At 47.9% G+C, this 20,000-nt stretch overlaps 1 protein-coding gene across 23 annotated transcripts in view; it reads right to left on the bottom strand.

Annotated features, from left to right (window-relative positions):
* Positions 1-20,000, bottom strand: part of sox5 (SRY-box transcription factor 5) — a 225,593-nt gene that overhangs the window by 5,938 nt on the left and 199,655 nt on the right. For 17 of the 23 annotated variants that reach the window (XM_056424351.1, XM_056424349.1, XM_056424355.1 and 14 more), the window contains 4 exons: positions 17,826-17,920; positions 10,366-10,530; positions 5,120-5,315; positions 1,533-1,708 (listed from right to left, as the gene is read on the bottom strand). In XM_056424351.1, coding sequence (XP_056280326.1) covers positions 1,533-1,708; positions 5,120-5,315; positions 10,366-10,530; positions 17,826-17,920 — 632 coding nt within the window. The remainder of the gene's footprint in view (positions 1-1,532; positions 1,709-5,119; positions 5,316-10,365; positions 10,531-17,825; positions 17,921-20,000) is intronic. The other 6 variants (XM_056424361.1, XM_056424341.1, XM_056424342.1 and 3 more) reach the window with 5 other exon arrangements.

The following is a 20,000-nucleotide window of genomic DNA, read 5'->3' on the forward strand; positions in this document are numbered from 1 at the left end:
TTCACACTCGCGCAGCACAAAGCCAAAGGGCAGAGGAAGCGGGAAGCGGCGTGCGGCGCGGCGGCTTTGGAAGATGAGAACGATTTTTTTTCTTCCAAAAAAAGTAACAAAAAATGTTCTAAACTTTATATTAAGAAAAGGGCTTTAAAAATAATTAGTTTACATAATGGCAAAAGAATGAAAACAAAATTTATATTCTGTTTCAAAAACATTTTCTGTTTAAAAGTATATTCCTTAATAAGGCTGACATTATAATTTCCACCATTAGCATGGTTATGAGAAGCAAAAGCTCCCTTTCCCCCCCTAATGTCTATGAATTCGTCCCTTATAACATTTTCCAATTTAACAAGAAATAAAAAATACATCATGAAATGATATCTAGATTTTATATAAAACCACTAAAAAGCTGTAAAACATGCTCCTGAAAAACCGCCGATGTTCCCTCGTCTCCCTGGTGTGAATCTAATTGGCTATTAGACTGAATCCTTCAGACTGTATTTACAGTATATTACTAAAAATGCCCCAGAAAAACATTTACAAATACAATATATAAATCATTTTTGGGGCCGACAGTTCCTAACGCATCGGATGAGAGAGTAAAAAAAGAAGGGAAGAAAAGAGACAGATAGAGCTGTTGAATGTCAGCGGTGCAGATGCTTCAAGCACACTGTTGCTCTGTAAGTATGTGTGTGTGTGTGTGTGTGTGTGTGCGTGCGTCTGTCCGCGTGCACCAGCTGACTCCCAATGTGTTTAACAAATAACCACAATTTAGCCACGCTGCAGAGGAGCCGAGCCGTCACTTCACATTACCATCTCCCCGACGCTCCGCTCTGCTGCCACACACACACACACACACACACACACACACACACACACACACACACACACACACACACACACACACACACACACACACACACACACACACACACACACACACACACACACACACACACACACACACACTAGTAGCCCTGTAGTGCGCCCTACAGACACTCATTACCTCTGAGACGCCTCTGGTTTTACCTTATCTGGCCCTTTTTAGCTTCGACACACGTCAGCGACAGCATTGTAAACCAATTCATCTCTTCACGGTGCAGCCGGCATACAGCACGACAAATTACTACAGACACGGGCAACGTGTACGCCTTGTCATCTCAAACGAAATTATTCATGAGATAATCCATACATTCCCCTTTAGTTTCTGATGCTATTGATCATTTGTTATAGAACTAATAATGTCAACATGAGTATTTTAACAATATATTTGCAAGAAGGGAATTAATAAAGACTGTAGGTCAGCATTATTTCCCCAAGGAGAACTGAGATCAATAAAACTAAAACAGATGATGGACCTCTACATATAAAGTGTAATACATCAATAAATTGATTTTGAGTCTTGATTTTTGTGCCAGTGGTCAGACTTTTGACGTCTGTTGCTACGGTTACAGCATGCCGCAGAGCGCCACTGCACGCCACAGCAGCACGCCACCGCACGCCGCAGCACGCCGCGCGGATTCAAAGTGGCTTACCTTGTCCGAGTGTCCGTTGTTGAGGCTCAGGTTGCTGACGGCGGCCACCTTGGCGTCCAGGATCTGCTGCTCTCTCTTCAGCTGCTCCTTCATCTGCCGCGCCTCGGCGAAGGCCTTGGTCACGGCCTCGTGGTCGCTCAGGTAGGCGGTCGTGGACAGAGAGGACAACAAGTCTGCTGAGACATGGACGGGGACGCGGACAGACGGTTAATTTGGCTTCGTGGGCTCAGAAGTTGTTTGTTTACATGTGACTGTTAATTTTAAAGAATAATGGAGTGACATTTGGAAAGGCAATGAGTGTGTGAGTGTGTGTGTGTGTGTGTATGTTTATGGTTTTTTCATCCAGAATAAATCTTCCCCTGAACCATGAGGTAAAGAAATTAACATACACTTGGTGACGGGGGTTTGCCGGTGCATCTGTGTGTGTGTGTGTGTGTGTGTGTGTGTGTGTATGTGTGTGTGTTTAGGACAGAGCAGGTGGAGGAGGGGGAAGGCCAGCTAGCGGCACACTCTGACTCACATGTGCCCAGCTCGACAGTCAAGTGGTCAGTGTGTAAGACTGAGCGTGCGAGAGACACACACACACACGCACACACACACGCACACACACACACACCTCTTTTCAACCCTCGTCGTTGCACTTTGAGGAGAGGTGGCCACGTGACTCTTATTACTAAGGAGTCCCGCTAATTTCCCCCGTCGAGAACATCTGCCCCGCCCCCTCACACAGATCACATCTCGTCGCTGCATTACTTGTATTATTTCCGCAGTTTAGCCGGCCAACGAGACATCTGCTCCGACCGTGTGTCTGCGGGGCCGTGTGCGCCGCTATCGCCTCTCTCCATCAGTCGCGTTAGCTCGGAACAAAGAGCCGCGGCGGGCTTATGGGGCCTTTATCAGCGCTAATCCGCACCGCTAATGCCATCTCAGGCCAGATTACCAGCTCCAGATTGGTAATGACAGATCCGTGAACTCTTTCACAAGTCAGGACCGGGAAATCAGGATGTGAGTGGAGGGGCCAAAATAAAGTAAAAATGATGTGTGTGTGTGTGTGTGGGGGGGGGGTGGGGGTCGAGAGAGGGCGATGGAAACGGGTGACAGTCCATTTTAATCTGGAGTTAAAAGAGAGGGAGGGGACGGATATTCTTGAGTGTGTGTGTGTGTGTGTGTGTGTGAGTCTCGCTTAAACTGACAGCGATGCCAACCATCCAGACAAATGAATGTGACCCAGATAAAAATGAGAGGGGGGGGGGGGGTTGTCTCTCCCTCTCTCTCTCTCAACACTCACCCATTTTGCCTGTCTCTCTCTCTCTGAATGCCAAATCTCTCTAGACAAGCGCAATACCTTTTTTGACCAGAAACAACTCTCCTGCAGGGGGTCAGGGGGGTCAGGGGGGGGGCTGCAGCACTTCATGACGGACACATGTGTGATCAGGGTAGAAGTTACAGGCGCTGACGGCCCTTCAGGTCGCTTTGAGACGGGAGAACCAAGTGGGAAAAAGAGAATCGTGCACCTGACGGGCATTTATCCGGACGTCATCTTCATACCTGCAGATATGATCCTGTTTCTCTAAACGCCTTCGTGAGCATTAACACTGTCTTATGCGTTTAAAAATATATATATTATTAAGATCTATAAAGTGTATCACCCTTTAAAAAAAATTGTCTATTTTTACGTACCATTTTAATGTTGCAAGCGCCTAAATGCGTCAGATATAAGTAAAAAGCACATTATTTCACTCTTAAATTTAGTCGAGCAGTGAAATGCCGATGATTGAGTACAGAACCGTAGAATAGGACCTAAGTAATTTACGTTAAATGTGCTCCGTTACATTCTACCACTGACTAGTGGCTCACGTGAGTTTTCTTTAACCTTCAATTCAAATGTCCCCGTTTCAATGGAAAGAGAAACGGCCATGTGCTCTGACTGTGTGTGCGTCTGTTGGTTTTGTTCCCGTCTGAATCCAAATAACGTGAACACACGTTCATAATCTGTACCCGCCCACACACACACACCACACACACACACACACACACACACACACACACTTTCCACCACCTCCAGACCTTCTCTCCCCTCTGAACTCGGAGCCCTAACTGACGGTGAACTGCAAATAACGAACGAGCCTGAACTCACCGGATGGGACCTGACTGGGATGTGCGACACAAAACACACACTGGTCCCCACGCAGAAAATAATTCAGTGGGGATCACACACACACAAACTTTAAAACACTGTAATCCATTTTTCTGAACAAAAAACATCTGGGACCGCAAATCCACTAATCTGATATTAAATCCACCGATTTGTCGAAAAACAGTGAGATTAGCCAAGAAGTCAGAAAAAAAGGAAAAAAAGACTAACTGCCTATTGCATCGGAGGAGGAGGAGGTGGGATTGTGAGTGTGTGTGTGTGTGTGAGCCTTTGTGTGCGTTTGTGTGTGTGTGCAGAGTGTGTGTGTGCTGTCATTGTGTCATTAATGCCGGGTGTTTGCGCCGTCCTGGCTCGTGTAAGAGGCTTGTCTAATCTCATTGGTGATACCTCCTGTCTGTCATGTGCTCCTCTCTTTATTATTCCCCCGCTTCGTCGCTCAGAAAAAAAAAAAAGAGTGCTAATCCACATCTCTCTCTCTCTCTCTGCCTGTGTCTCTCTGTCTCTTTCACTCACTAATAAACACAGGACAATGAAGCAGCCCCGAGGCACAAACACAAACACACTAATTATAGCCCGTTACATATGTGTAATATTTGAACTATCGGTGTTGTGTGTAAAATGGATTAAGAGGACAGAATGGTGATTCATTGATGTCATATTTCATGTGCGTGTGCATATGGCCGGGTCTGATTACGGTACTGGCGGTGGCAACAATGGCAACACCGGGAGGGGGAAACGCTATTCTTGTCCCCGCCGCAGCCAGCGAGGCTATTACTGTTTCCCTTTAAGGCAAACGTTGACACAACGGGGAACAATTTGCATTTCATAAAAGTGCATCTAAGTGCAGGGGCACTTGGATGCACGTACTCGATGCACGTGTTGTTGTTGGGATGCGTCTTTCTTTCAGAAATTTTGGCCATCATCATTGGTAATGGTAATAACAATAATCATGTCTACATTACTCTGCAACATCACCTGGAAATAAAATAGGAACTGTGGTCGGGTACGGAAAGTATTCAGACCCCTTTAAATACTTAGGACCATGTGATATTTCAGCTTTTCTTTTTTAATCAATGTGCAAACATTTCTACATTTCTGTTTTTTTCTGTCAAGATGGGGTGCTGAGTGAACATAAATGAGAGATAAAATGAACTTTTTCGATTTGAGCAAATAGCTGCAATGAAACAAAGAGTGAACATTTTAAAGGGGTCTGAATACTTTCCGTCCCCACTGTATATATATGACACTATTCTTAATTGATAGAGCTCAACCAGCCGGTAGCGACGTCCACAGTCTTAGTTCAAAAGTCAAAAAGCTCTGATTGGTTGAATGTCTCTTCAGCCAAGGAAGCAGCTCTATGTGTGAGATGGGACATATGTGTGTGGCCAGACCAAAGCTGGAGTCGTCGTGACGGTGACTTAAGTCCACTTACCTATGGAGCTGACTCTGGTGGGCGGCCCTCCGATGCTGGAGGGGGCGGCGCTGTGCTTCACGGAGCCGGCGAGGCCCAGCTTGGCGGCGGCGGCGGCGGCAGCGACCTGTGGGGAAGTTGGGGGGGAGTTGGGTGACTTGCTCTCGGATGCCTTAGGCTTGGACGACAGGTTCAGTGGCTGTGCGCCCTCACTGTCCTGCAAAAACCAAAACAGCACAGTTTCGCCCGCTGTGACTAGCGTAGGAATTTGGGGGCCCCTCGCGAGACCCCTCGCAAAGAAAGCTTCAACACGCACCGGTGAAAACAGGAGCGCCCATGCACAGCGGCGGGACGGAGGACGAGGTGCATGCCACACGACCTTTATCCAAACAGCTCGGCACAGGCAAAACAATATATATATATATATATATATATAACAAATAAAAAAACGCAACACGTACAACAATAAATATATATGTTGGTGCAAAGCACATTCACATGCAGAATAACATAACGGAGTCCCTGTCACCACCAGACGCCTCATGCACATGCGTGTGCAGGTTCCAGTCAACATGCACAAAGGTCATGCTTCAAACAAGGCGGAGCAACGTTCACCCCCGAGGAGAAGGAAGCTCTCCTCTCTCAACTTTATCTTCCAACTTTCTCCTGCAAACCCCTCCCCTCCTACACCAGCCACACTGTTACCACATGTGATCTGTGTTTATTATTTGTTGCTTTGTCTTTCCATTTTAGTTTTCTCCCGTTTGTCACTGGCTCTTGTCCTCAATGTAAAGCGTCTTTGTGTATCTATAATATAATATAATAGTTTGAGTTATTATTATTTAAAATCATTTAAAGTCTTTACAGATGTGGATCTAAAGACATCGCAACGTATCAAACAGCCGACAGGACAGGAGACGGTCCCACACTTCAATGTGCACTCGCTCCATGAGAAACAAGGGGCCGTCATGATGGGAACACGGGAGTGGACACGGGAGTGGACACGGGAGTGGACACGGGAGTGGACACGGGAGTGAACACGGGAGTGGACACGGGAGGAGCACTTTCTGCCTCAAAGACACTCCCTCTCTCTCACTCTACCGCTGCCTTCAAGATGCCTGCCTGCCTCTCTCTCTCTTTCTCTCCCTCTCTCCGTCTCTCTCTGTCTCTCTCCCTCTCTCCGTCTCTCTCTCTCTCTTTGCAACCAATCCATTACTTCTTAAGTAACATATTTTTATTAATTCATGTTGAAGTAACCATGATGCCATACAGCACTTAATACACCTCCATCCTTAAATTCCATCACTCAACCTGATCAAAGCGTGTCTGCCGGCGGTGATGACCTCAACGCGGGGACCAGACGGCGGTCCCCTAAATGAATCGGCATGCGGACGGCCCGCACGACGCCGGGGGCTGTTATCACGTTAATTGTCATGGCAACACCACCCCCGCTGATGACCTAATCCAATCAAGGGGAGCCTCGGGAGGGTCACGTGACAGGAAGGAAGGAATTAGATCGCCCGGGGGCCAGATGTACACGGACCACTCTCTGTAATTAAAAGGCAGACGCAACACGGGGCGAGGGACGGCTGGACGGGCAAGTAGAGCACCGCGATGTTGTTGGAGAGGTTTGGAAATAGTTTGTTTGTTTGTTCCTAAATGCACAAACAAACTGAATTAAAGGGAACTTTTAGCTTCATGTGTGTGTGTGGTCCAATCGTAGCTACAAGAACAGAATGGAGACATTATTTTTCTTTATTTTTTGGTCATTAGTCTAATTGCTGCTTAAGGATACAGTGGGATCCAAAAAGAGAGGACATACTGTATGTATGTGTGTGTGTGTGGGGGGTGTATACCCACTCATTAAGGTTGACTCTCCCTCATTCCCACTCCTAAGCCTTATGAGCCCCTCACAACTCAATTAAGCCCTTCCAATTAAGCCCCTCCATGTGTACGTGCAATCACCACTCTGTCTGTGTGCGTGTGCGACGAGGTCTAACCGGATTGCCCTTCATTAGAGGGGTCTTTCTATATAGACGGAGGACCCCCAAAGATGCCTTCAGTGAGACAATGGGCCAGAGAAGAAGAGGAGAGAAAGGAGGAGAGAACAACTGAGCGGGATCTTCTCAATCCTGACCCATATTACGGTGGGCTTTGGCTGGGAACACGTTTGACTATTAATTACAAATAGATAATGATGCCTCCGCCTGTTGTACAGTGGAACGGGAGGGGGGGGGGGAGTCTACTCCCCCACGCCAAGCCAAATCCTACGGTGGGAAGGTGGCCAACCTGCATTATGCCAGTGTGGAGGAATTAGTTTAGACAGTGGAGCTGAGAGGCTTGGACCGACTTGTTTATGCGTCTCTGTGTGTGTGTGTGTGTGTGTGTGTGTGTGTGTGTGTGTGTGTGAGGCCCCTAAAGCTTCTGAAAGCCTTGGAATCTCGAATTAATACAATTGCTTTTGTGTCTCTCTTGGCTGATGAAACAGTCTCCAGCTTTGGGACCGAAAAACATGCAGAGTGACAACGAGAGCCAGAGGGACGGAGAGGCATCGGCACAGGAGAGATACTGTGTGTGTGGGGGGGGGGGGGGGGGAGACGACGACTCTATTTTACTTCTGTGGATGCCGACATCAGGGTTCTGCATCTTATCGCTGGAGCTGATGGTTCAATCAACAGGACGAGTGTGTGTGTGTGTCACTACCGTTTATCCTGGGCAGGTTTCTCCCGAGACCTTTACATTCTCTTCTCTCCTTTCATCCTCTCTATCGGTCCTCCTCCCTTCCCAGCGACAAGCGACTGCTTGGATATTAATTATATTGTCATATCTAATTCTCTCAGACAGCGGGGCCACGCCGAGCAGGCAGCGATGACAGCTTCATACACCACGTGGCACCGATTCAAACACCGACTCCTCAAGTACCCAAATGCACTTCACTTTTTCTACTAATTTGTATTTGGAGGAAACCGACGAGCAGACGTGACACTCTAGACGGATTGTTTTATTTCAGCTCATTAGGCGAATCTCATTGGCTCGTCTGCCATGTAAATAATGCTTTTAAAATATAGTATCAGGAAAAAATTAGAAAATAGCTCCTTTCGGGGTGGTGTGTTATTTTTATTATATTATTGGTTTATTCCTAATATATAATCAAGGCCTGAACTATGAACTTTACCGATATGAACTACTTCACACGAGCTCCATGAAACGTAAAAGTGCATCATAGCTCATAAACCCAGTAGTTGAGATGTACAGGTGTAGTTGGCCGGTGCGTGTGAGTGATGCATGTCAGCGAACATGTGGCGCTTCATTTGAATGGCACTATTGTATGTGTCTGTATGCATGCCTTCCTACATCTAACGCTCCACTCTTGCGTGTAAGAAAGCTGCATGTGTGCCGCAGTGATTTGTGCATGTGTGTGTGTGTTTAGGGGCTAGTTGGCATGGTGTCTCCTTCAACACCTGTGTGTGTGTGTCTGTGTCTCACCCGAGGGCAAAGCACTTAAGCGGTGAGCGCCTGAGTCCAAACAGCTGTGAGCAGAAGCAGGCAGCGCGCCTCTAAATGACTAAAGACCTGAGATGGAGCCCGCGGGGGCAGCGCACCTCTGAAATATACATGCCGCCCGCCCAGAGAGTGAGAGACAGAGTGTGAGAATGAAAGAGTGAGAGCGCTGCAGTGGTCAGCCCGAATGAAATGAATCAAAGCAGAAAAAGGGAGACTGAAGCGGGGAGAAAGAGAAGAGAAAGCAACAAAGAGGGGGAAATAGATCTTATCCAAAGTTTGCAGGGGGGGTCACACCAACACAGTCGTGGGCCACGCGGGTCCACACCCCAGTCGGCCACTCCTGCTGGACTGGGGGAGGCCATTACGGCTCCCCACTCCCCCTCCACCGCAGGCCGGAGCACTTGCCCGTCAGAACAACTCCATATATATGGTAATAAGTGTGTCGGCAGAGGTGCAGAGGAGGGGCTGATGGACAAGGACGCAGGGGGGCGAGCTCTGGGGTCATGGGTCTGTGCCATGAGATAGTCCTCAATGCAAGAGTGGGCGTGTGTGTGTGTGTGTGTGTGGACACAGTGGCGGGCGTAGGTCAAGGACACAGTGTGTGTGTGGGGGTAAAGGGTGGAGGAAGATGGATGGAGCTGCAAGTGGAAATGTAAAATAGGTGGAAGAGGAAAGAACCAGGAGAGGAAATAAAAAAAGGGGAAGAGAGGAGAGGAAAGGAGATGACAGGACAGACAAGGAGAGGAAGGAGGATTTCCTTTATGTTTGTGAACTCAGATTTTATTCCCCGTATTGTCTTTGAACGTGTCGGTTCCCGTGTGTCTGTCAATGTCTTTGTGATTTGTGACTGACCACTACGCTTGTGGGGGGTCCGAGAGTGGACACAGCGGATGGGGGGGTTGTGTGTGTGTGTGTGTATGTGTGTGGGAGTCGTGATATCCCAACCAGATATTCATAGAATTCCACTTGGATGGCCCCTCGCCCCTATTGTGCAGCCAGCCGAGGAAACGGCACACACACAGCGGCGGCACATCCTCGAATCCTCCACGCCAGCTGGAGTTTTGTGATAAAGTTGCGACTGTGTGACTTTTCGGGGGACTGAGTCGTAGCGAGGCGTGCATTCGTATGAGGAGCAGGTCGTTGCTCGGGACACTTGTTTGATTGGAAAGAAAGAAAAGAAGAAAAAAAAGAAGACAAGATTCCGGGGATGCAACCTTCAAACAAGCGAGGACGCACGTTTCCAGCTCATGCGGCGAGTGAAACACAATCTCGTGCAGGCAGGCGTTCACTCCCTCCGTCTGCGTGGTAACACTAGAAAGGCCAAAGAGTCACTTCTGGCTATAATTAAGTTTTAAAATAATCATACTTCCTTTTTTTTTTATGTGAAAGAATAAACCAGAGAAGTTAGTTCCTTAGAGAAATATAATATAATAACAATAATGTGTATGTATGAGAATTGAGAACAATAAAACTTAATTTTAGGAAATACTTGTTGATTTGCTTTTAAAATAGGTGAATATACTTTACATTTAACTTAAGAAAGTCAAACTTTTACAGGAGTAAAAGTAATAAAAATGCAGTGATGTCTAATTTGAATTGCAAACCCGCTGGCCTTTCCAGCATTGAACGCACGTGTACACACACACACACACACACACACACACACACACACACACACACACACACACACACACACACACACACACACACACACACACACACACACACACACACACACACACACAGACACAAAAGCCCCTTACCTTGGCCTTGTTTGGCAGCGGGGAGCTGCGGCCCTTCTCGCTGTGCGAGTGTGTGTTGGTGGGCGGGGAGTGTGTGCCCAGGTTGACTTGCGGTGGCAGGCTGCCGCCGTGCTGCTTGGGCCCGGAGGACGCCTGCATGGCCGCCAGCTGAGCTGCGTACAGCTGCTGAGAGAGACAGGCAGAGAGGGGGGGGGGGGGTAAGAAAAGAAGAAGGAGAGGAGGAGGAGGAGAGGGGGGGGGGGGAAAGGAGAAGAAAGGGGCAACATGAATAAATGAATACTCGAGAGCGCACAAACAAAAAAGAAGTGCGGCTAAAAAGCTCTGGAAGAAGAAGAGGCCATTAGTGTCCCGGCCACTGTATGTGTGACAGAGGGAGATGGAGAGGGACATCTCTCCACTGTCCCCCCCCCCCCACCTGGGAGAAGCGCTAACAGCCTCTCTGACAGGTCATGTCCCCTCCAGGTGCATCGTGGGAGAAAGGGAAAACATCCACGGCTATTGAGGTCACGCCGTGGAGAACCGGCCCGCCGCTCAAGGTGAAAAAAAAAAAAGAAGTGATGATGTAGAAGAAAAAAGGAAAAAAAAGAAAAAAAGAGGGAGGGCAAATTTGTGAATGCTACATACATGACAGATGGGACACGCCAGAAGTGTCTCGTGGCCCCGACGTCGTTTTCAGCGTCCGGAACGGCGAGACGCAAAAACACACAGGAATGCTCCCAAATACTTTAAAATAGAGACAAATTCATCCAATAACGTGCGAAACAAACAAAAAACCAGGTTTCCCCCTATTCTTGTTTATGTACTGAATTAAATGAAGCATTATGGCTCAGGCTGCTCTGGTGTGAACATACTCGGGTGTATTTATGCAATACCACTGTATCACACAAAACAGTCTCTGGCCAGTATTTCCACAGCAACAGACACGGCGTAATATTCACAATTTGGAAGGAGCTTCAATGTTCATAAACACGTCTTTCTGTCTGTCCTCGGGAAAAAAAATCATCCCGCAAAGCTCAATTACTTTCATGTGTGGCTAATACAAATCTCTGAGATGCTGTTTTGTTTTCTCAGAATTGTTATTCCATCCTCTGAAGAGCACCAGAATGGGTTGTTTAGCGAGAGAAGTAACTGATGTGTTGTTGTTGTTGGTTTTTTCTTCTCCTTTCTTTTCTGAATAGTTATAATTGTTATCATTTATTTCTGGTGGAAGATTTTTCTGGAAGAGGACCATCCTTTTTTTAAATTCTTCTTCTTTCCAGTTTAACTTCCGTCCTTCTGTTGGTGCTTGGCTGCCGGCCACCGGCGTCAAACAAAGGCTGGTTTATGCAAATGAAAAGGAAGAGACGCTGTCACCGCTCTCTCTCTCTCTCTCTCTCTGTCGGTTTGAACCTCTCTCTATCTATCCTGACAGCCACATTAGCTCCTCTGCTATCTTAAATAAAGACATTTATCTCTTTTTTTTAAGCAAACAAGAAAAAACAACAACGACGGGACATTCAAACTGGCAGCGCCCGCACTGCACACAAAGACGTACTTTCTTTTTGGAAGAAACTCGTATTTGAATTTGAAATAATCTCCGCCTGACTGTCACTCACACGCGGAAACAATATTCCCTCTCGTGGTTTTTCAGTCACGATTCTCCACCTTTTTTCTTTGCTTTTGTTGAATTAGCAAACTTTTAATTCCACTCTTAAACAGGATGCCGAGTAACTTCATCCCTAGACAAACACTTTCAGAGACCGGATGCTTTACATCGAGGGAAACGTTGAATTAAATAGGTTACTGAGAAAAGAAGAAAATAATAAGTGCCAAAATATCCGATTTGAGAGTTTTATCGCATTCCTTTAGTGCGTTTTCTCGTGTTTCGGAAAAGAATAAGGAGGAGAACGTTAATTGGGGTGCATACGGTGGATGTGCTGCTGCTGCTGCTGCTGCTGATGTGGCAATCAGCGGGAGGTCGGTCGCGCTCCGGCGAGCTGCGTGAACGCGGCGCGCTGAGATCAGATCGGCCTCCGCTCGCTCATTTCTCTTCAATTAGCTGCACTGTGGCTCCTGGAAGAGAGGAGGAGGGGGGGGGGGCAGCCGAGTATGAACGCCCCTCAACCCCCTCCGCTCCCTACCGGCCAAACCCCCTAGCGAGTGGACCACAGGCGGTGTGTGTGTGTGTGTGTGTGTGTATGTGTGTGTGTCCTGCCATATTCGGACCAGTGGTTCAAAGGCCTCTTTATTTGCGGAGTGAATTGAGTTCCATTACAAGGCCAGCTCCCGTCACTCAAAGCCCTCTCAATGGGTGGGTCGGCGAGCACACACACACACACACACACACACACACACACACACACACACACACACACACACACACACACACACACAGAGGGCAGAGGCACTGTGGAGAGCGCCCAGAGCGTCGCCACAACGACATCCATGTCAACAAACAGGAAGTGACAGCGCAAAGCCCCCTGGGGTGACCGGAGGAGGAGCAAACACACACATAAACACACACACACACACACACACACACACACACACACACACACACACACACACACACACACACACACACACACACACACACACACACACACACACACACACACACACACACAGAGTGAGGGGTGGGGGAATGCAATCGTAGATGCAGGATGAGACAGGATGTGAAAATGTCACTTAATGGCTCTGTGTGTGTGTGTGTGTGTGTGTGTGTGTGTGTGTGTGTGTGCTCCTCACTCTTACTGCTCCTAATCCCTTATTATCAGACCAACACATTTGTATGTATTTGTGTGTACGTGTCCAAAAGCAAGTCTAGTGGTCAGCGTGTCACATGACACACCGCCATGTGTGTGTGTGTGTGTGTGTGTGCGTGTGTGTGTGGAAGCCTGAGCTCTATTGACAAGAGGTGAAAAGGTGATGTGTGACTATTGGTGCTCCTCCGAGTGAAGACACGGGGCTGACTGGTTGCTATTGACAGTGTGTGTCCATTCACTCGGCCGCACGGTTCCTCCTGTGATCCGACTAGGACTGGATCTATGTGTGTGTGTGTGTGTGTGTGAGAGACTTGGTCAATAATCTGCATCTTTAGTCAGATTACCAGCCCGCCTGTTCTTTGTTGTCAGAGTTCGCAGCGCTTCAGAGCAGTCTGAGCTCTATTGTTTCCACGGACACCGAGGGACTATTGTATGGATCTCAATGGATTCCCGTCCGTCCGTCCGTCTGACTTCCTGTCTGAACGGGCATCTTTTGTTTACAGCTGCAGTGTTTTGATGTTCAAAGACCAAAAATATAAAAGAAGAACGAGCGGGGGAGACGTCGGACCCCAACCCCGTCCTCACCCCGCCGCTTCCACTGTTCCCTTTTGCGATTGACCGAGGCGGCACATTAAACACGGACGGATAGATGCATCGAGTGGTAAAGTGTACATACGATGATCACCTTGCTTATGGAGATACACGGCGCAGCCTCAAGGACCACCGCTCGGGGGATTTCTTTCTTTGTGGCAGCTTCAGAAAGTTTAAGAGAACGGTGTAAACGTAAACATGGTTTCCACTTTGTATTCGCTGACATGGAAGAGCCTCGACATCGCAACCCAAACAGACTCTACGGCAATAACCCCGAGTGCTCAGACATTTACATTTCCTTTGCTCATTACGAGTTTGGAAGTGGTATGGTCCCTTATCTCGGCCGCCTATTGATTACACATCGATCCCACGCTGTTATCACAAATTGGCCGGGAAGAAGATGCCAACGCCGAAGCAATTCTCACGTGGGAGAAGATGCCTCGCCGCGCTCTTTCTCTCCTCCAGATAAGGGTCGGTGGGGGAAACGAGTTGCTGGATTGATTTCTCATTTACCTTCTGTCATCTGTCCCTGTGAGTTTCTCCCCCCCTCTTCCCTCCCCCCCTCCTCCCGCTTGTCCGTGGTCCGTCCGTCTCTCCTGTGTACGCCGCGGTAATCCAGGACAATATGTTCCAACATCTGCCTCTCCATATGATGCCTGACCCACGCCATTGACCCTCTTTATACCACACACACACACACACATTTATTCTCTCACACTTCTCTCCTCCACTTACCTCCACCCCCCCCCCCGATCTCTCTGTTTATCCTTGTAACTGATCATCCTTCTAAATACCTCTCTGGTATCACCGCCACCTTTTCACCTTTACCGCTCATCTCCCTCTTTTTCTTGCCAGGATGAGTGGATTTTTTCTTCTTCTTCTCTTTTTTTTCTTCTTCAGCCTTCTGTCTGTCCTTCTTAGTCCATTTGTGGATGATATCAATGATATCAAGGGTCAATAGGGAGCCAGATTAACATGCTCTCATGCACAATGTCACACTCATCCCCCAGATTAAGATGCTAAATGCCATCCTTGTACACGGCAAAGCCTCCATTGCCGTGAACACCGTCTGTGAGAGATTCGTTAAGCTCTCATTGACTGTGGGAGGACTCTGCTGGTTTCTATGGACCGTGTTTTAGACGTAGAAAGAGATTTAACTCGTTGAGAGATTAATGCAAAAATATAAGAACTGCACTTAAATCAAAACTGTGCTGTTGAGTTTTTATCTGCATCTTTTTTTATTTCTATGCGTGCAGCTTCTACACTGTGTCATCAGGGCAACTGACATTGTTATGTCACAGCTGGTCACCAGGAAGAGGACTCGTTCAAGTCAAGAGGAACCGAGATGTGGATCCTGCTAAATGGTTCGGCGTGATATCAGTTACACATTCAGGACGTACATGTAAATTTAACACGTTCAAATCTGTTTAGACGTCTATCAAATGTAAACTACAAACATGGCGGCTCTTGTAGATGATGTTGCCGCTCATCAGGGTTATTTCAGGTGTGGCGAGGAGATGACAGACAGGACCGTGTCTTGATTAGGAAGGCTCAAACAGAAGATGTGTAGCATTGTGGGAAATGTAGGATTCACAGTTAATGGAGCAAAAAAATGTCTCTTTGAATTTTAGGATTCTTTTTGTTTTTTAATCAATCCCTTGTTCATCTCCTTCAACTTCAAAGCTTATACGTAACTCAATTACAGCTTTTATTCCTTTGTTTCCAGTTTCTGTTGAAAGGAAATACAATCTAATTAAAAAAATGAATTAGACAAAGAGAACGAACATTTGGGGTCACGAGCAAGGCACTCAGCGCGGCTCGAACATCGTCCTCCGTCAGTGGCGTGAACAATACAGGCCGCCTACATTAGTCTATTGAAGCCTGTTGAAAGTACTGAGGCACCGTAGGTCATGACCTGGACTGTTTTCTGTCTTCTCATTGCCTGAGATAAGAAGCCCACATTACATATGTGTGTAATTTGTTTTCATACTTATTGCATTTTTGTGGACTCTCGGTTGTAAAACACCATAACAAACAAAAATAATAGATTGTATTTAAATATAATTATGTCTGTGTCATTTTAGTGCAATACTAGGTGTGTGGGACATAACATAATGAAGAATGTATACCAAACATTAGGTGTGTACAAGTAATTACACAACACTTAGTGTGTGTGTGTGTGTAGTTGAAGTGTGCACATCAGTCATCAGCACGTTTCCATGCCGATGGGAAGTCCATTGTGTACTCTGTGCCTGAACATCTTTCATGTTCTCCCTTCTGTTTGTGCGTCTCTCGGCTAAGTGGGTTCACTCGTGTGCCCTGCGCCAAACCACTGTGTTGCCGTGGCGACCCCGGGCCCCGGCTAACTGTCATGTCTCGTCTCGGCGGCAGGAGCAACCGCCTCGTCAAATGAGGGCGCGGAGACCATCCCGGAGGAAATCCATCCACATTGAGACATCTGTACTCGTGTTAGCCGGGACAAATCCGCTCCTCTCTGACAAGCCTTAATCTCACTGTGTGTGTGTGTGTGTGTGTGTGTGTGTTTGTCTGAGAGGATTGTAAGAAAGAAATCTGCCAGGGAAATGTTTTTTGTTTTTGTTGCACTTGTTGTGTCCTCTTGCCCCTCCCCCGCTGGAGAAAGAAGGGAGAGAAAAAAATCCAATTGCAAGGTGGACAAAGCTTTTCAACTGGAGATCGAGTGTGTCTGCACACAGTCGAACATATGGACGGCGAGATTGAAGCAGCGATAACAGCACAGAGGACATTATTCTCAGGCTAAACACACACATGTGCTCACACACACACACACACAAGAGTAATAATGAAATCAGTGACGACAGCGGGGTCCGTTCTCCATGATAGAATTACACAGCGATTCTGTTCTCCCTGCAGTGTCGAGCATATGGGGCAGAGCGCTGGGCTGACAGGTGCACATGTGTTACACACCCTCTGCCTAACCTTTAACACATACTTCCCCATCATTCCCTTTGAATTGAACAGTAAGTGAAAAATATGTGCAGGAAAAGTGTGTGTGTACGTGTGTGTGTGTGTCAATGCAGCTGTTTCACCCAGACATCCATGTGTGGGTCATATATTTATGACAATGTGTGTCAAGGAGACACGAGGGCCAAGTGCAGCCCGCTCAGAGGCCGAGCCCGACACGGGAGGTTAATGTGCTTCGGAAAGGGAACCGGTGGGGGGAGGAGGAGGAGGGGGGGGGGGGTATCCGCGCAAGCTCTTAACCTGGGAGAGGGGGCCCTGAGGCCCGCGTGGATGTGAGTGTAAGGTCAAGTCGTGTACAAACGCTCGCCGCCACAATTAGGCCATTTATTCTCAATATGCAGACAGGAAAAGGACCCGAGTCAGACTCATCCTGCGTATAAGCCTGATGACTCACTCATACCTCATCTCTCTCTCTCTGCTTTACTACCCCCCCCCCCTGTTTGGACTCCAAATATGTCACAGTGGCAGAAAAGAGAAAAGAAAAAGAACAGAGCCCTTTCTTGAACCCGTGACGTATACAGGGGCCGACGCCTTGAATGCTTTGGCTCAAAACACCTCATATGCTTTTCATCACCCCCCCCCCCCCCACACACACACACTTGTTGGCTTGAGGTAAAGTATTTGTACCCGACAGCTAAGAGGTTGTATGGTGTGTTAAAAAAAAATCATCATTTTGATCGAGGCGATACATTTAAAAAGGTCAAATGCTTTAAAAAACAACTAACTTGGTGCCTTTCAAGGAGATTGAGATCTCCTCAGCGTCACCCACACGGTCCATCTGAGTATTACTGGACAAAGCCAAGAGCTCGGCTTACACTCGTCGGTTCTGTGTGATCACGGAGATCGTGTTCATATGGGATCTCTTCACTGTCCACGCTGAAAGTGACAGCTTTGCATCCCCTCCATGTCCTCTCCCCGCCGGCTGTGTTTGTGCTCTTGTATAGCTCAGTGGGCAGGACGTGGTGTGAACACTGTCGGGGGATTTATTCCCAATAGGCCCACCCAAGTGAAGAGGAAGAAAATAATAATCCATGTTTTTAGTGGTTGATATTCAAGACCTGGTTTTAGTTTTGTTCCCTAAATCTGCCACCGAGTGATCATCTGTAGATGCTCTATTCTTACCTGGAGCTGGAGGGGTCCCAGGCCTGGCGTGGAAGCAGCGGCGGCGGCTGCGGCCGCCATTGTTGTGGGGATGAGCTGGAGAGGGTAGGGGTCACCTGAGGGAAACACAAAATAAAAAGTTTTTTTTAAAACACGTCAGCGATGGTCCTTTTTGTTTTTACACACCAGTATCCCTCTCACCAGTCCACGCTCTCCATCTCTCTTTCATCTTTTCTTCCCGTTGCATCCCTCTCATCTCTCTTCCTTTTCCTGCTCTGTGACCCTTCCTCCACTCAGTCCACCCCCCCCCCCCATCCTCCCTCTCGTCCCACCTTTGTGCCTCACACACCACCGCCACCTGAGTCCCTCTCTCTGCAGCTGTTAAAGCCGCCCTTTGTGTGAGCTGCCGGTAGGGCATTAATGAAAAGCCTGATTGTGTGTCCTCCTCCTTAATACCCCCTGACAAAGAGCAGCGAGGTGAAGGGATTGTGATAAAGCTGGCCCCAGCGCAGTAATTAAGAGCCGCCACTGCCGATTGCTGCTCTTTCTTCTCTCTCTCTCTCTCGCTCTCCCGCCCCGTCTCAACTGTGTGTTCTCCTGCTTTGTTGGGAGGGAGCTGCTTTTCAGCCTCCCCGTCTCACACACTCTCTCTCTCTCTTCTTGTGGCCTTCTTGTTGTCATCTTTCCTCTCTTCACAAGTTACTCTCCACCTCTTTCCCCCCCCCCCCTCTCCCCCTCCCCTCCGTCAGGAGTGATAAATCAAGAGATAGACGGACGGACAGGGCGGAGGAGATGACAGGAGTGCAGAGGAGAAGGAGACGGAGAGAGAAAAGGACGAGCGGGGTTTATTAGTGACCAGGTGCAGATATGCCGCGCTGTAATTACTTCGAGAGAGAGAGAGAGAGGGGAAAGGAGGGAGAGAAAGGTCAAGGATGAGGGGAGGAGGAGACGGAGGGTGAGGAGTATTGTGCTTAATCATCTTCATATTGAATGAAGCCGGCCTGTTGACGGCTCTGATTTACATTCGGACATGCCCACGAACCAAAACCCAGAACACGGAGGTCAGGCTTTTATTCTGAAATCACAGCGAGGACTCTCGGTTCTTCACGGAGAAAAACTTGGAAATGTTCTCAGGGTTTGACCTTGCACTTCTGACCTCGACCTTCAGCACAGCGGCCAGCTTCTTGTCCGTATCGGGATAGACTTTTGTGCATGTGCCCATGTGTCTGTGTGTGTGTGTGTGTGTGTGTGCAATTGGCATAAGCCAAGACTTTCCTTCTGACATATTTTCCCAGATAACTCTGTTCTTAAAAAAAAAAAAAGAAGAGGAAGAAGAAAAAAGGAAAAAGCGAAGCCGAGACATTCTTTTCTCCAAGGGAGAGGGCGGGCAGGAGGGATTAAATAATTATTTCAGGACTGTGTATTCTAGGCGATGGCTCTTTTCTCCTCGCTCCCTAGACAAACATGAGCTGGATGGATATTTATGCTCCTCCTGGGGGTCGCTGTAACAAAAGCGAGAAGGACGGAGGAAAGCAAATATGTTGCTCTTGGCTTGGGGACGGCGGCCTCGGCGGACGGGGATGAAATCACTCACTGACACGCGGAGCGGGGGAAGGGAGAATGTTCCTTTGGTGTCAATTAGAGCACAATTTAGGGAAACTCCACAGGCTCAGACGGGAGACTTCTAAAAGTAAAAATAAAATAAAAAATAACCCTGATGACATCATCATGCTGTTGCATTCACTTTCTGTCTTCAGAAGAGAGCTGCACGTGTATTTTGCGTTGCTTTGTGAGAAATAAAAATAAACGCGTCACACCTGATATTGCAGTTAATTGAATTTCTGACACGTTTAATAGATTTTAAAAGTGGAGAACGGTTCTCGGCGGCAGCTTGGACAGCAGCGACGCCGTGCGACTGTTCAACAAGTGTCGAGAGAAAGCAGCACACATAAATTCACAACGTGCGTCCCCAAATCTATTCACATCTTCAAAAGCTCCGAAGCGCCGGGAGAATATGTCGGAGCGCGGCGCCACACATGTCTTATTTAGAGCCGCCGCACCAAACTGCATCAACTGGCAACAACTTTCAAAGTTGCCAGAGAGTTTTCTCAGGGGCGGCTCAGCCTGGCGCCGAGTGCCAGTCCGGTTGGAGCTGGCGGAGGCAGTGAAAAGACGAGCCCACCACTTGACGGGGGT

This window comes from Pseudoliparis swirei, chromosome 10 (genome assembly GCF_029220125.1).
Source record: "Pseudoliparis swirei isolate HS2019 ecotype Mariana Trench chromosome 10, NWPU_hadal_v1, whole genome shotgun sequence".
Lineage (NCBI taxonomy): Eukaryota > Metazoa > Chordata > Actinopteri > Perciformes > Liparidae > Pseudoliparis > Pseudoliparis swirei.